The 14,550-nt window shown below is 35.3% G+C and overlaps 1 protein-coding gene across 1 annotated transcript; it reads right to left on the bottom strand.

The window, feature by feature from the left end:
* Positions 1-10,668: 10,668 nt before the first annotated feature.
* On the bottom strand, positions 10,669-14,258 carry LOC110864671 (benzoate carboxyl methyltransferase). Its single transcript, XM_022113782.2, has 3 exons — positions 13,806-14,258; positions 11,134-11,388; positions 10,669-11,047 (listed from the first exon to the last, which is right to left on the bottom strand). Exons 1-3 carry the CDS (start codon positions 14,256-14,258, stop codon positions 10,694-10,696), a joined length of 1,062 nt encoding a protein of 353 aa, XP_021969474.2. The 3' UTR covers positions 10,669-10,693.
* Positions 14,259-14,550: the final 292 nt, after the last annotated feature.

The following is a 14,550-nucleotide window of genomic DNA, read 5'->3' as shown; positions in this document are numbered from 1 at the left end:
TCAACATGATATAATCATACGATATAACCATGATAGAAGCATCAATAATCTATTTCTTGTTCATTAAGCAAGAAACCCTAACATGCATACATATATCTTTCAATAGTTAACACTCTACATGTTCCAATATCTATTTTTCATATCTAGTTAAACTTCAGTTATTCACACTTAACATACCAAGGTTTATTCTTGTTCCAACAAACCTACAAAAAGGAATAGTAATATACATATGATTATGTATATATACTATTTCGCTATTTATTTTATTTAAACAAATCCATAGTCTTCAACAACATAACAATTCCGATAATCACTTAAACATAAAGTTAAGATTATGGGATGTTACAGATATATATGCTCCCATGAACAACTTAGTTTTTAATCCAAGACATGATTAAACTATAATTCATCCCTTTCTTGGTAGCAAGATGATCATCTATACATGCTCTTGGTACTTTTTAAATAGCACGTCCATTATAGAATTTCCAAAATGAGTTACCATAATTGGCTCGCTAATAGCTCTTAGAAGTTTGCAGTCTTAATCCCAGGCGTAGGCCAGTTAAGCGCAAAACCGTTCAAACTGTGTAGAGAAAACGAACCCTCTTTTTGAATAACATCCTTAACCTTGTCCTCGAATGGTGTATATTGTGGGATATTAAATGAATGGACTTTAGATTCTTGGACCAGACCCTGTAGTAGAATATAGTAAAGCAAAAGTAGTTAGTCACACTTAGTCATAACTTGTTATTTTATACATTAATTAAACATGGATTGAATAAGACCATGCATATACCTCTTTGACCATGTCAACAAGTGATTTGGCAAGAAGTTCCCAAATATCGCAACAATCTTCGCTAGCTGGATCAGGCATACTCCGACCTGCAAATGTTAGAATCATACGCCCACCACTTATCATTTCTTGAGAACGCATGACTAAAATTATTGTGAAATCTTTCTCAAATTGCTTTCTGTATGCGTCTAACACACCTGTTGGACTAGTTTTAGCCATGTATATGTTGAGCTTGTTGTTTTCAAGGCCTTGAGGTACCTACAAATAAGATACATGTAGCATATGTAATTTGTCCCCAAAAGCGGTTTATGTTACAAGTTGTTTATCCAAACTAAAGCATATGCATATATGTAGGGTGAGGTTCATTACAAAATGTTATGCACAAAAAAAAAACATCAAACTATTTTGTTCATATGTTTCTTTTTTAATTTTTAACGTTTACTTACGCATGTGTATGTAGGTTTGTTTTTTTTTTCTTTTTTTGAACGACAACGCTTGTTCCTACTCTATTATACATACCACAAAATTATTCACCCCTGCACAGGATTGAATCTGAGACCTCTCCTCTAAGAAGCATATGCCTCTACCAAGTGGGTTAGCTCCACATTGGCGTGTACGTATGTTATATGTAGGTAATATAACATGTATATGACTTATACCTTTGTAAGTTCTATAAACACACGAAATTTGTTCTCAGATAAACACACAAAGATATATATATATATAATTTTAAGAGAGATGAATAAACATTGCATTTCTACCACTTATAATATTTTTAGAAATTTTCAAGATTGAAAAATGAATTATTTATTTTGTTCCTGTTGTGGAAAAAAATTATCTTCTGTCTAGAACTCTCCCTTGTATAAGTGTATCTGTATGTGTATATGTGTATATTTGAGTTGGGTCTTGATATAGTTACATAATTACGCTATTATTAAGAAACTCAAAGGTATCTCTTTTTATTGAGTTTTTATTTTCTGAATACAAGAACAGAAAGTATGACTCTGTTTATATAGAATACAAAGGACAAAAGAAAAAAAGGAATCAACTATTATGGCTAAAATTAGGGAGAGGAAACATGGACTAAAATTGGAGAGAAGATTATGGAGAGAATGTCTCCATATAATTTCAAAAGCCAATACTCCCCCTCAAGCTGGAGCGTGAAGGTTGACAACGCCCAGCTTGTGAGTAGAAAGCGAAGTTGTGAAGCTCCAAGTCTCTTCGTAAGAAGGTCAATAAGTTGAAGTTTCGAGTCGATGGGCATAGGAGAAATTTCTTTGGATTCTACACGTTCCCTGTCACACCCCGATTTCCACGTGTCTCACCGGTGGGCCCGGTGGGGGATTACCGTGACGTAGTTGGCAACAATATAGTCAAACCACACAATTATATGAATGCACAGCGGAAGCATAAAGATAAATATATTTCAACATTGATTGTAATATCAATGTATCACCATTGTTGAAATAAAATCCACAGGGGATCAATAATAAGATAAAAATAATTGTTCAACAGACGTAGGCATCTTAAGCTTGCGAGACTCTTTATTGATGCTAAGGAGAAATATCCAGCCAATTACGCTTAGTACCTGCATTTAATCTTTTTGGGAAAATACGCCAGTTTACACTGGTAAATACATTCAACCGACACTTTTGTAAAATGTTTATTAAAATTGATTTGAATGCACAAGGCACAAACTCTTTTATAACTTGGGAGAATTACTTAAATTTATAATCTTGTGAACGGATTACATGTTCCTTACGCGTTCAGTAGCCCGGATCTTGTCCGGGTTAAAGATCAATAGACACACCACATCAACTATTTATGCACTGACGAGTGTACGCCTACACTCCGCGCTTAGGTCGTGGCCATTTCGTAAAATGCTGCCAGGGATATCCGGGACATGGTCATTAACCCCCTAAAGGCTTTAAGTAACAAGACTGTTTAAACGAGCCGATCAAATTTATTCAATTACCCACTCAACGGTGGAGAATTTGATGCCCAATCAAGCGGTATGCTATATACCGTAACCCAAGCCCGTATAACGGAAAATAAGTTAAAAATATTTACCTTTGCAAGTATAAGTCCTTAATCGAATAAATTGCAAATAGCTTTTACTGGTCTCCTATTCTGGAACGAAGGTTTAAAATAACCTATTAGAATCCTAACGGGTCTTTAATTTAGCCGTAGCTTAGACCGGTCAGTTTCAAAGGATAATTACGATTTAATCGCGTGAAAGGCGAGAACCGGGAATGGAATGTGATTTGGACCCAACAAGTTTGAAGATTTGTTTTATATGGGTATAATAACCACACTCTGGATTTTGGGGTCAAAACAATATGGTTTGACCCGTTTCGGCTAGTTTATGTAAACTAGTTACATAAGCCGAACTGTGCGCGCAAAAGGCGCAACGGGTAACCGTAAGAGTCCTACACTGGTTTCCTAAGTCAATATGCTTTAAAGAGGTTGTGGTATCAGTAGGATACCTTCCATAATGCCCGTAACGAGTTTAAGTTCATATTATGCCCCGTAGGGGTATTTCAGTCTTTTTAAAGATTATAAAAGAGGTTTCTGAGTTCTACAGGAAATCTGAGTTTCCCGAACAGTTTATAAAGTCCAAAATACTTTATTTATTATTTAAAATCAGTAGCAACTGGAATCGGGTCAAAAGACCTTGTAGAACTCAAGTTATGGCCGAAAAGGGTATATTCGGTAATTACCGAACCGATGCCATAACCGCAGGTTATGAGCAGGCTAAAAATAATTAAAAATCTTTAAAAATTCCAAAATATTATTTTACATCAGTGTGTAAAAGGTTTGGTGTCGAAATCTGGGTTTAGATCGGCGTTATGCTAATTGCGCTATTTAATTACTAAAGTTTCCGTAATTTGTGCTATTTAGCATAACTCCTATTCTGGACCTCGGATTGACGTGAAATTTTAGGGACATGTTTAGAAATCAGTAACTAAGGTTATGGTCCTTTCACATGTTCGAAATTCTTGTTTTAAATTAAAAAGGGCGTTACGGTCAACTTTTAAGCATTTAACGGAAATGTGTAAAAGACTCGGACAAACAACGAACCGGTCACAGAGGGTTATACCATCATGTAACCTGGTCCTAAGAGAGTCCTAAGGCATATCTAATTCATACTTTAACAGGTCAGAACTGAAGTCAAAGCAAAAGTCAAAGTTTTGCGACTTTCGGTTCCGAACCGGGTCAAAACAGTAAATGGTCGGATCAAACAAGCTTAGACTAGTTAATATACTTATTATCATGTTTTATGAGTGTTTAAACAGGTTACACACCATCTACATTACTGGTTATGCATGAAATCGCAAAATAGCATTTCTGTTGACTTTTTCTAAGCACGTTTGACTCGACATTCGGACTAGTTAGAGTGGGAATCAGAGGGTGCCCTTTTAGGGGTTTAAAGCCCACATGATTACCAACATATAACTACCTTTGATTCGACAAACCACTGGACCATTTGTGATTTATCGTAAAGTCAATCGTTAATTACGACGGATTGACTTTTAAGCTAAACTATGCAAAAACTAAGCCATAAAAGGGTTGGCATACTTACAGAAGCTTGGTGCACGACTAGTGATGTTAGAAGAATGCTTGAGAGCTTCAGAAATGATCAAGAAAGCAGGTTTGAGGTGTGTTGAACATTGGTGCAATGCATTGCCTTTTATAGTGAAAATTTTGGCATAAGATCATTACAACTCACCCTACAATGGTTCATGGATGATCAGCAGGTGTCCCTGGGTGCTAGGGGACATGTAGAGGGCGCCCATGCTTCAATTAATGCATCAATGATCGTTTACAAGCTCAAACATTGAATCTGTCCAAGATTTCTACATCTGGGACCTTCACGCGGCCCGCTTTAAGGATCAAGCAACTCAGACGCGGGCCGCCTGAATCCTTAAGTCAGTAAACGGATCTTTATATGGCGCGCGGCCCGCATCAGCTTGATTGTTTCTGTAACGCGGCCCGCCTGAGGCTGGATTTCCAAGATTTTTAAATCTTTTGTCATGATTAGCCTGACCTTTCGGTTTCGAAGGGGTAACTTTGCGATTTGGTCCTCGATTACTTACAATTAAGGGCCTCGTGACTTTTACCCGCATTGTTAAGTCCCCGGTTAGTTTAATTACTATCCGAAAAGCCTTAACTTTTATTGTTGACGCTTTTAACCCCTCACATACGAATTTGATCATAACTTTCTCGTTTTAAAACGGAACTTCGCGAAATTCATATCGTATATTCTAGTGAGCGTATTTTACTGTTACAAAGTCTCGGGTTCGTCAAATGGTCACTCATAGGTATAAATTAAACATGTTGACACATTTAACCCCTGTAGTTTGTAATCTCTCACTTTCTTCCGCGTTTCGCTCCGTACGATCCATGATTTATTCGTTTGAAGGTACGAGCATCATTTAGGGTTACTATACAGTATATTTACCCCTCGTTGACATTTTTAACCCTCGCATTTACATACTTTCAAGGTTTGTCAACTTTAGTCCTTTATTTAGTATTTAATACCACGTGTAAACTCATGACACGTGTCAACACATTATTGGACACAAAATTTCGAGGTGTTACATTCTCGAACAAAATAGCAGTCCATCTCAACATGTTTAGTGCGTTCATGGAAGACCGGGTTGTTGGCAATGTGGCGAGCAGCTTGGTTGTCGCAGAAAAGGGTAGTAGGCCCAAGTTGAGGAAGACCCAGTTCTTTCAAAAGCCATCGTAGCCAAATGATCTCGCTAACAGTGGTAGCCATGGCACGATATTCAGCTTCAACCGAAGGGCGTGAGACAACCGATTGCTTCTTGCTTTTCCACGAAACTGGAGCACCTCCGAGCAGTAGCATATATCCAGTTCGAGAGCGTCTAGTGAGAGGACAACCGAGCCAATCCGAATCAGAGTATGCAACGAGATTAGTGCCACCTTCTTTTGGTAGGAGTATGCCTTGGCCTGGGGTCGCTTTGAGATATCGAAGGATCCTAAACACAGCATCCAGGTGGTTCTGACGAGGGTCCGATACAAACTGGCTAAGGGTATTAACCGAGTAGGCTATATCTAGACGAGTGGCCTGAAGGTATAATAATCGGCCAATGAGCCGCCGATAATTACTAGCATCAACCTTAGATTCTTTGTCGTCCATAGTAAGCTTTGGATTTTGTTCAATTGGAAAGAAAGACGGCCGACATCCTCCCATACCACTATCTTCCAAGATGTCAAAAGTATACTTTCGTTGACTCAAAACAAGACCATGAGAGGTTTTTGCCACTTCGATGCCAAGGAAATACTTCAGTTCACCTAGGTCTTTGATGCTAAACTTTTCATGCAAACATTGCTTGATTTCTTGTATCTTCTTGGAATTACTACCAACCATGATAATGTCATCAACGTAGATGAGTATATCAATGAATGTTTCAGTGTTTTTGTAGAGGAAGAGAGAATGATCCGATTTGGATGAACAAAACCCGAGGCCAAGAAGAACCGTGGTAAATTTTTGATACCAATTTCTTGACGCTTGTTTGAGACCATAAAGAGATTTTCGTAAACGACATACCCGATCCTCATTCTCTTTAGAAAAACCTTGCGGTATTTTCTTGTACACCTCTTCTTCTAGATCGCGATGCAGAAAGGCATTGTTGATGTCAAGCTGGTGAATGAGCCAATTGTTTTTAGTGGCCACGGATAGTAATGTTCGAACAGTCACCAACTTTGCTACCGGAGCGAACGTGTCATGGAAATCTTCTCCTTCAATTTGAGTAAACCCCTTTGCTATGAGGCGGGCTTTGTATCTTTCGACATCCCCATTTGGTTTATACTTGATCTTGTAGACCCATTTAGAATCAATAGCTCGTTTTCCTTCTGGTAAGGATTCAAGAGTCCACGTGTTGTTTTACTCAAGGGCTTGAATCTCTTTCTTCATGGCTTCAATCCATCTTGGATCTTTCATAGCTTGCTTAAAATCTTTCGGCTCATCAGCAGTAGTGATGGCCGCCAAAAAAAAAATTGTGAGCATGAGAAAAATTTTCATAAGAAAGATAATTGGCTATAGGGTGTACCGTGGAGGCGTCTTGAGTTGTTGCGGTATATGTATGGTCGATCGAAGGGGGAAGATTCACAACGAAATCATGAAGCCGTTTGGGTTGAGTTCGATCCCTCTTTGGTCGTGAGGTTTCAACATTGGTATGTGATTCACGGTTTTGGTGAGAAACCTCTTCACGATTTATTGTTGGATCACTTTCACCATTATTTTCTTGAGTCATATGGGCATCCTCATGTCCCACGGTTTGTGGGCTGGAAATAGGCCCATCATTAGGCATTTCATTAGAAGTAACATATGGTTCTTGATGTGGGCTTTCATCATCGTGGGCTTGCGCTGGAACAATATCGTGGGCTTGAACGGGAAATGTGAATGTATTTTCATGAAATTTCACGTCTCGTGACACAACAATTTTTTTTTGCTTTCAATGTCAAATATTTTGTAACCTTTTACTCCTGGAGGATAACCCAAGAAAATCCCGGGTCTCCCCCTTACTTCGAACTTGTCACCCTTTCTTTCGATACTCCAAAAGTAAGTTAGACAACTAAAGACCCTCATGTGGCCATATTCGGGTTTTTGGTTGAACAACAACTCATATGGAGTTTTGTCACCTAGAGTTTTAGAGGGTAATCGATTGATAATATATGCGGTCGTCAGAACACATTCCCCCCAAAAACGTTTTGGCAAATTAGCTTCAAACCGTAAAACCCGAGCCGTATCAAGCAAATGTCTATGCTTACGCTCAACAACTCCATTTTGTTGAGGCGTATGTGGACACGTGGTTTCTAACAAAATTCCTTGTTTAGAGTAAAAATTCAACATAAGGTTTGATGTGAACTCCCCGCCATTATCACACCTTATTCTCTTGACGTTTTTTGTGAAATTGGGTTTCAATCATCTTGCAAAAATTGACCAAACAAGTACTAGAATCACTTTTATATTTAATAAGAGAAACCCAAACACTTCTACTAAAATCATCAACAATGGTCAAAAAATAATTTGCCCCAGAAAGTGAAGGAATGCGATATTTGCCCCACACATCGCAATGCAATAACTCAAAACATCCTTTGGTTTTAATTTTACTTAATGGAAAAGGCGATCTCGTATGTTTAGCCTTAGAACAAGAATCACAAACATTATTTCTAAGATTAAAAGAAACACCTTTGAGAAAATCAACCTTAGCAAGTTTCTCTTGAGATGTATGTCCCAACCTTTTATGCCATCTTTCAACCGTAACAGTCATAGCCTTTCTCTCTTTCCCAAACATCCCCATTCGGTATAGACCTCCTTTACACTTACCCGCACCAATCAAGTTCCTCGAACAGAGACCCTGCATCACACAAAAATCAGGAAAGAAAGTCACAGAACATTGAAGATTTTTAGTCAAACGACTGACGGAAAGAAGATTGCAAGTAAACTTTGGGACATGCAATATTCCCTTTATTTTGGTGCCTCCTGGTAAAGTATAGTTAGCCTTTCCTTCAACCGGGATCGCATCACCATTAGGAATAACCACAGGCATTTCATGAGGATCATTTCTTTTGTTTTCAAGAATATTGTTTAGATAAGTTGTGTGTTCGGTGGCTCCCGAATCCACAACCCAATCATCCTCATCATCTTTAAATCTACCCATCATGTGCCTTTAATCGAGCAGTAGGATCACCGCTCTGATACCATTAAGAAACTCAAAGGTATCCCTTTTTATTGAGTTTTTATTTTCTGAATACAAGAACAGAGAGTATGACTCTGTTTATATAGAATACAAAGGACAATAAAAAAAGGAATCAACTATTATGGCTAAAATTAGGGAGAGGAAACATGGACAAAAATTGGAGAGAAGATTATGGAGAGAATGTCTCCATATAATTTCAAAAGCCAATAAATTATATATTCACTCTAGAGTAATTATATGTTTTAGTTGGATCAAAATATAGTCACATAATTACTCTAGATTAATTATATGTAGAGTAAATACCCTGTTTATATGTTTTGACTTATATCAGAATAGTGGAGGGTTCAAATGAGAAGAAATTCTTTGTAAGAAGAAAAAAGAAGAAATTTCAACCAATAGAAATGCTTCATTAGACTTCATTTAATATTTGTACTTAATGTAACTATAAGGGTATATTAGTAAACTTACATACATCATTAATTGGTAGTTTCATCTTTAATAACTAACTATATTAAATTTGTAACTTATTTTTAAAATATATATTTTTCACAAAAAATAAAAATAAAAATTCATTTATAGTGTAAGATATAACGAGGCGTGTAGGATAAATTACGAGTTGTGTAGGATAAATTTCAATATGTGTAGGATAAATTTCGAAATGTGTAGGATAACTTTTGATGTGTGTAGGCAAAAATATTTAGTGTGGAGGATTATAGTCTTAATGACTAATTAATTAGTCAAACATAATAATAAATGAGATGAGAAAAAAACTATTTAATGTTTTACAATTATACCTTTTTATTCTTTTTCTTCTCAATAAAATTTTCTTCTCAAATGAACCTTCCCCTATAGAATATAGTTATATAATTACACTTGTTATAAATTCACTAAGAGTAATTATATAATTACTCTTGTCAATGAATGACTATGGATGAAGAAAGATGGATATCACTGGCGGATGTTTAGGGATGGTTAAGGAATATATACAGAAATTTGATGTGATGCTTATATAGAAAAGAGAGGGTTCATTGATGCTTAGAGATGGAAAGATAGATACCCTCTATCTTATGTTGATTGGATCACAGAACATATTTTTATTTAAACAACTTTAAAGGTACACTGCTAAAAGAAATTGTTTGTTGACGAACCAAATATACTTTCTTGCAATGTTGTTGCAAACTCCATCCTCGGAAATCCATCACAGATTTAGCAATGAAAGTTTTGCTTGCTAAAAGCCGTAGCAAAACAAATTTATCTAAATTATACAACATCAACCAAACCCAGTTTATCCAATAAATAGCAAAGCTATTTGGTAAGGTCCGGTAAGGGTGAGATGTAACCAAACCATGGTAAAAGATCAAATATAAATAAAGTTAACGTACAAAACGTACGAACTGAAAGAAAAGACAAAAAACGCGGTGGCATTTTCGTAATTATCAGTAACTATCAAAATTACTCTACAAATGATACTGTAGAGTAATTTTGATCTTTTGTAGTAATTTTGTTCTTGTAGGATAATTATCAAAATTACTCTACAAGTATATCAAAATTACTTTCATCAAAATTACTTTACAAGTGAAGCAAAATTACCCTGCAAGTTTATCAAACAACATACAATTCAAAATTAGTCTACAAATGATATTGTAAAGTAATTTTGATCTTGTAGAGTAATTTTGTAAAATGATCTTGTATAGTAATTTTGATTTTAGTTATGGGGTTTAGCTTTATAGTTTAATTTTTAGCTTTTAGTTTTTTGGGGGGGGGGGGCGTAGGTTTTTTGGGGGTTTTTTTGGTTAGGTATAGTTTTTTTTTTTTTTTTTTTTTTTTTTTTTTTTTTTTTTTATCAAAATTACTCTACAAGAACATTTTACAAAATTACTCTACAAGATCAAAATTACTCTACAAGAACATTTTACAAAATTACTCTACAGTATCATTTGTAGAGTAATTTTGATAATTACCCTACAAGCAGATAATTACAAAAATGTCACCGTGTGCTTTTTGCTTTTTCATGTTATTCGTACGTTTAATACGTTAACGTTATTTGTACAATAACTTTCCCAGCAAACCATACCTCTATCCCTAGGGATAGAGAGACTACTTTGAGATTTATCTAAATTATAGAATATAAATTTTACACTTCTTGGATATTTATGCTCCGAGGAACAACTTAATGTTTAACTAGAGAAATGACTAAACTATAATTCACCCCTTTCTTGGTAGCTAGATGATCAACCACATGCTCTTGGTACTTTTTAAATAGCAAGTCCATTATTGACTTTCCAAAATGATTTGCCATCATTGGCTCGATGACAGCTCTTATGAGTTTTGCTGTGTTTATCCCACGTACCGGCAGATCAGATACATTCGTGTCGGTATTATATGGTTCCCAATGAAGCGGAAAACCGTTCAAACTGTGAAGAGAAAACGAACCCTCTTGTTGAATAACATCCCTAACCTCGTCTTCGTATGGTGTATAATATGGGATGTTAAAAGAATTGATTTTAGATTCTTGAACCAGGCCCTATAGTAGAACATAGTAATCCCAACTTGTTATCTTTTGCTAACTATCAAGAGGTACATAAAAATGGATAGAAAAAAACAACATACCTCTTTGACCATATCAACAAGTGATTTGGCTAGAAGTTCCCAAATAATGCAGCAATCTTCGCTAGTTGGATCAGCGACGCTCCGACTTGGAATTGTTAGAATCATACGCCCACCGCTTATCATTTCCTGAGAACGCAGTAGTAAAAGTTTTGTGAAGTCTTTCTCAAATTGCTTCCTGTATGTTTTAAACACATTTGTTGGACTGGTTTTCGCCATATATATGTTAAGCTTGTTGTTTTCAAGGCCTTGAGGTACCTACAAACAAGATGGATGCATTCTAAGTTCCGAAAAAGGGTTTATATGTTGCAATGGAGTTTTTTGTTAAGATCGAAACTAAACAAAATCATGTTGTGGCTCCAATTCATTTGCAGCCCTAGGTACAAACAACAAATACAAGTAAACAATGTATTAAACTTTGAGTTTTCTAATTAACTAGAAGAGTTAGTATATCATCAATATGTAGAGAAAATAGGAGTGCTAAAGGGCTCATGTGCATGGGTCGAAATCTACACGAAGCCAGAAATTTTAAAAAAACAAGAACACGAAACGAACCTGAAATCTTGTTAGACATATAAACTTGAACACAACACCTGTACATTAATCAACTTTTGTGAGAAGGGTGAGAAATAATTTGGTAATTACAAGTGTCCTTTATCTTAATTAATTCAAAAGGGTGTATCAATAATTTTCCATTTTTATCAATTAATTGATTCCAAGATAACTGCAAAAAAACTGTCGATGAGACATTTTAGGGATTGTTTCGAATTTTGTAATTTTTTGCAAGATCCAATAAGATTTTCATGTACACATTAATCTTCTGCGATTCTAGTGTTAGTATCCTTTGATTTTGTGTTTATGTAGTGTTTTATACATTGAATTGTTTAGGGTAAGTTGTTGTTTTAGTGTTTTATCATGAACAGAGTTATTTTTTTATATTTAGATGTATAGTGTTTTATCCCCAATCAATAGTGTTATATTCTGTACAGACATCTTACTTTCTTTTCATAGTGTTTTATCCCCAATCAATAGTGTTATATTCTGTACAGACATCTTAATTTTCTGGTTCATAGTGTTTTATCCCCAATCAGTAGTGTTATATTCTGTACAAACATCTTAATTTTCTGGTTCATAGTGTTATATCTTCATATAGTGTTTTATCAAGGGTTAATAGTCAAGGAAATCGGATAATCAACTTTTGAAGGAAAGTCGCTGGTTTTTAGGAGAATGATGGGGGGTTTGGTTTTGTAGGATACGGTTACCATATTTGAAACATTTGAAAATACACTATTGCCCTTCAATTTTACATAAGGTCCTTCTAATTAATACACAATTTACATTTTTATACCCTATTGATCTCAACCATTAGACCAAATATCTAATGGTTTAAAACACTTTTTACCTTTCTCACATTTTAAACACTTTTTACCATACCCCTACCCTGTATTCACATATAGTTAATAGATAATACATTAAACAGGTCAATCCAGCCATGTAGTTAAACATGTTCATGAGTTGAGTTCGATCTGAAACTAACCCCAACCCATTTAAACTATACCTAAACCCAAGATTTTGTGTTAGGTTGGTGTTATATAAAAGAGATTCTAACCTAAGAAAAATCAAGTCACCTTTTAGTACATCTGTACATGTGCTGAAAATAAATATTATGTTTTTCATCTGCGTATTTCCTTGGTAACATTATCTTGGAAGTTAGAGGTCATAAGCCAAAATTTCCTAACATTATATGAAGAAATATATCATGCCACCAAAGGAGAAAAAACAAGAACTACAATCATTAAGATCTAGAAAATTTTGTACAGAAAATATTAAAGGATCTCCAAGTTTAAAGTTGCGTGTAATCCAATTTTTTTGTCGGATCAAAATTATGATTACGAGTTCTATACAAATAACCAAAATATTGATTATGAGCTCTAAACAAATAACTTATCCATCTACACTTACAGTTTTAGGTGATTCAATGTTGCTAGTCTTATTTACTAAGTTTGTTTTTATAAGATAATCGTAAAAATAGACATTGACTTTTAGCCCTCTGAAAAGTAAACATATCCAAAAGAAGCTAATTAGAAAACGTTGCATAAGTTAAGCTGACAGAGAAAAACCTTGAAAAGTACAGTACTATGGGTCTACAAAACAACAAATTAATTAAAGAGTAAATTACAAAAATCGTCCTTTATGTATGTCACTTATTGCAAATTATGTCATTTGTCTTCAATAATTACAGAAAACGTACTCGATGTTTGCAAACTCTTGCAAGTTATGTCCTTTAGCCCTAACTCAGTTAATTTTTGTGGTTAAATCTGAACAAATGGACCTCACATGACGGTATTTTTGTGGTTAAATTTGACCAAATGCACCCCACATGAGAGTAAAATGACCAAAATACCCTCATGTGGGGTCCATTTGGTCAGATTTAACCACAAAAAAAATTAACTGAGTTAGTGCTTAAGGACATAACTTGAAAGGGTTTGCAAACATCGAGTACGTTTTCTATAATTATTGAAGATAAAGGACACAGTTTGCAACAAGTGACATAAATAAAGGACGATTTTTGTAATTTACTCTTAATTAAATCAATACTCAGAAAAGGCCGGCTTAGATTTAGCTAGTGGTTTCTCAAAACGCTAAACTTTACACTAAATAATATTTATACTAACCCGAGAAAGCCAGTGAACGGCATATGATGAATGAAAAAGGTGGATACTCTCGTTTGGAAAAAGTCTACCATAAAAGGAACCTGGAACCGCATAAACAAAACAAGATCCACAATCATCTCCCTTCTTCTCCCTCATCTTTGTATAGAATGCAGGCAATGACCTGAAAACTGTGTTGAAGTCGTTTTCAAAAAGATCGTTTAAGAACACCTGAAACTGTGGCACTTGAGAATTATTTTCTGAACATATGTCATGGACCATATCAATTATGTTGGCTACAAGGAATAAGGTATTTGGGCCAGAAGAACAACCCAAGTCTGCTATCTTGAAGGACCGTGGAAAGCCATTAAGATCGTTAGCGATTTTGTTAATTGCTTCATTTAACACAGGAAACGATCTCTGTAATCCAGTTCCCTGAAGATTTTTAGGAAAAAAAGTCAATTTGAACACAATCATCATTCATCAAACATGAAAGCTATGAAGGATTCTAGAATATGCTTTGAAGTCACACATCACTTGCAACACATGGCATGCATGAAAATTATTAATTTATTTATTTCTAGGTGTTTTAGGAAAACGCAAGTGTTTCTATAAGGTTTTTGAAAGATATTGGTTTCTAGGAAGTTCGCTACCCAAGGTAGCGAACCTAATTAAAAAAATCTAACACCAGATATTCATGTGGCAATCAAACTTAACTTCTCGAGTACCACTACTAATAAAATAGATGATTTTCGATGACGGATTTCGT

Source organism: Helianthus annuus, chromosome 6, assembly GCF_002127325.2.
Source record: "Helianthus annuus cultivar XRQ/B chromosome 6, HanXRQr2.0-SUNRISE, whole genome shotgun sequence".
NCBI lineage: Eukaryota > Viridiplantae > Streptophyta > Magnoliopsida > Asterales > Asteraceae > Helianthus > Helianthus annuus.
Note: the sequence above shows the minus strand (reverse complement) of the source record. Positions and strands in the feature narration are given on the sequence as shown.